At 56.6% G+C, this 2,500-nt stretch overlaps 1 protein-coding gene across 1 annotated transcript in view; it reads right to left on the reverse strand.

The window, feature by feature from the left end:
• Window positions 1-2,500, reverse strand: part of LOC143285310 (FMRFamide-activated amiloride-sensitive sodium channel-like) — an 11,660-nt gene that overhangs the window by 7,999 nt on the left and 1,161 nt on the right. Inside the window, exons 2-3 of the mRNA XM_076592573.1 lie at window positions 2,083-2,347; window positions 868-1,109 (exon numbers count right to left, since the gene is read on the reverse strand). Of these exons, the coding sequence (XP_076448688.1) occupies window positions 868-1,109; window positions 2,083-2,347 (507 nt within the window). The remainder of the gene's footprint in view (window positions 1-867; window positions 1,110-2,082; window positions 2,348-2,500) is intronic.

The following is a 2,500-nucleotide window of genomic DNA, read 5'->3' on the forward strand; positions in this document are numbered from 1 at the left end:
GACACATCATATTCTCTCAAAGTGTTTATTAGAATAACTGTTTATGGGTTTGAAAAAAAAAGCAAAGACACAAAAAACAAACAAAAACAAAAAAAAACCCATGTATCCAGCAGATCGTTTTTTCCTAGCCACTGGCACGCAAGCGTCGATTAGGTCAAGGCAAGGCAAGGCAAGGCAAGGCAGGGCAGGGCAAGGCAGGGCAAGGCAAGGCAGGGCAGGGCAGGGCAGGGCAAGGCAAGGCAGGGCAGGGCAGGGCAGGGCAGGGCAGGGCAAGGCAAGGCAGGGCAGGGCAGGGCAGGGCAGGGCAGGGCAGGGCAGGGCAAGGCAAGGCAGGGCAGGGCAGGGCAGGGCAAGGCAAGGCAGGGCAGTGCAGGGCAGGGCAAGGCAAGGCAAAGCAGGGCAGGGCAAGGCAAGGCAAGGCAAAGCAAGGCAGGGCAAGGCAAAGCAAGGCAAGGCAGGGCAGAGCAAGGCAAGGCAAGGCAAGGCAAGGCAAAGCAAGGCAGGGCAAGGCAAAGCAAGGCAAGGCAGGGCAGAGCAAGGCAAGGCAAGGCAAGGCAGGGCAGGGCAAGGCAAGGCAGGGCAAGGCAAGGCAAAGCAAGGCAAGGCAGGGCAGGGCAAGGCAAAGCAAGGCAAGGCAGGGCAAGGCAAGGCAAGGCAAAGCAAGGCAAGGCAGGGCAGAGCAAGGCAAGGCAAGGCAAGGCAGGGCAGGGCAGGGCAAGGCAAGGCAGGGCAAGGCAGGGCAAGGCAAGACAAGTTTATTTCCTGCTCCCCCTGTGAGTGATCTCAAAAAGTAAAAAAGTAAAAAACAACAACAAAAAAACAAACAAATAAAAGAACGAAAACCCCATCAAGAAAGCCGTCTCAGACCTGCCGGTGAAGTTGAGCCACTGCATGAGCTCCGTGTCCTGGGGGTTCTGGAAGAGCAGACGCAGCTTCCTCCAGGAGATGGGCTCGATGTTGCAGACGGTGACGGAGGGGAACTCCACGGGCATGGAGTCCTTGATCTCGCTCAGCTCCACCACCTGGAACTGCAGGTACTTGCGGACCAGCAGGGACAGCTGCAAGGTGGCCGCCGTGAAGCCGATGATCACCATCAGGGCCCAGATCACCTGCACAGGGAGGAGGCCAGCTTGTCAATCAGTCAGTCAGCCAGCCAGCCAGTCACTATTCAGTCATTCGCTGAGTTAATCAGTCAGCCAGTCACTCAGTCAGCCAATAAGTCAGTCAATCAGTCAGCCAGCCAGTCACTGTTCAGTCAGTCACTCAGTTAATCACTCGCTCACTCACTTACTCACTCAGTCAGTCAGTTAAGAAGTCAGTCAGCCAGCAAGTCACTATTCAGTCACTCACTGAGTTGATCAGTCGGTCAGTCAGTCAGCCACTCACTATTCAGTCACTCACTGAGTTGATCAGTCAGTCAGTCAGTCAGCCACTCACTATTCAGTCACTCACTGAGTTGATCAGTCGGTCAGTCAGTCAGTCAGCCACTCACTATTCAGTCACTCACTGAGTTGATCAGTCGGTCAGTCAGTCAGCCACTCACTATTCAGTCACTCACTGAGTTGATCAGTCGGTCAGTCAGTCAGCCACTCACTCACTCACTCAGCCGGTCACGCAGTCAACCAGTCAGTCATCCAGACAGCCAGCCACTCACTCAGCCAGTAAACCACTCACCCACAACTGACAGCCAACCAGCCAGCCAGCCACTCACTCAGCCAGTAAACCACTCACCCACAACTCACAGCCAGCCAGCCAGCCACTCACTCAGCCAGTAAACCACTCACCCACGACTCACAGCCAACCAGCCAGCCACTCACTCAGCCAGTAAACCACTCACCCACGACTCACAGCCAACCAGCCAGCCACTCACTCAGCCAGTAAACCACTCACCCACAACTCACAGCCAGCCAGCCAGCCACTCACTCAGCCAGTAAACCACTCACCCACAACTCACAGCCAACCAGCCAGCCACTCACTCAGCCAGTAAACCACTCACCCACAACTCACAGCCAACCAGCCAGCCACTCACTCAGCCAGACGCGAGAAAGAGCACAAGACAGAGCACAGGACAAAGAGGCCGACCTTCCTCTTAGTGTCGCTGGACGTGACGATCTTGGCCAGACCGTGGGCGTTGCTCTCCGAGCCCAGCTCGGTGATGAGGGTGATGGCATTCCTCTGCTGCTCCCCCCCAAAGCTCCCTGCCCCCGCCCCCAGCCCCCGGAAGCCGCCGCTGCCTGACCTCCGACCTCCCAGCCGCACGTGCTCAGGGTACGCTGCCGCCGCGGTCACGTGGGCCTGCCCTGCGTGCTGCATCATCATCAGGTGCTCGTGGGTCGTCGTGACCCCTCTGCACACGAGGACTGTGATGTTCCGCTTGTCTCTTCTGGGGCTCGGCTGTGTTCTGTCCTGCCTGCATCTGGCTATCTCATTCTCTCTGTCATGAACCTTCTTATCAACGAGCGCAATTAGCTGAGTGGTTAAAGCGTTGGACTTCAAATCT

This window comes from Babylonia areolata, chromosome 8 (assembly GCF_041734735.1).
Source record: "Babylonia areolata isolate BAREFJ2019XMU chromosome 8, ASM4173473v1, whole genome shotgun sequence".
Lineage (NCBI taxonomy): Eukaryota > Metazoa > Mollusca > Gastropoda > Neogastropoda > Buccinidae > Babylonia > Babylonia areolata.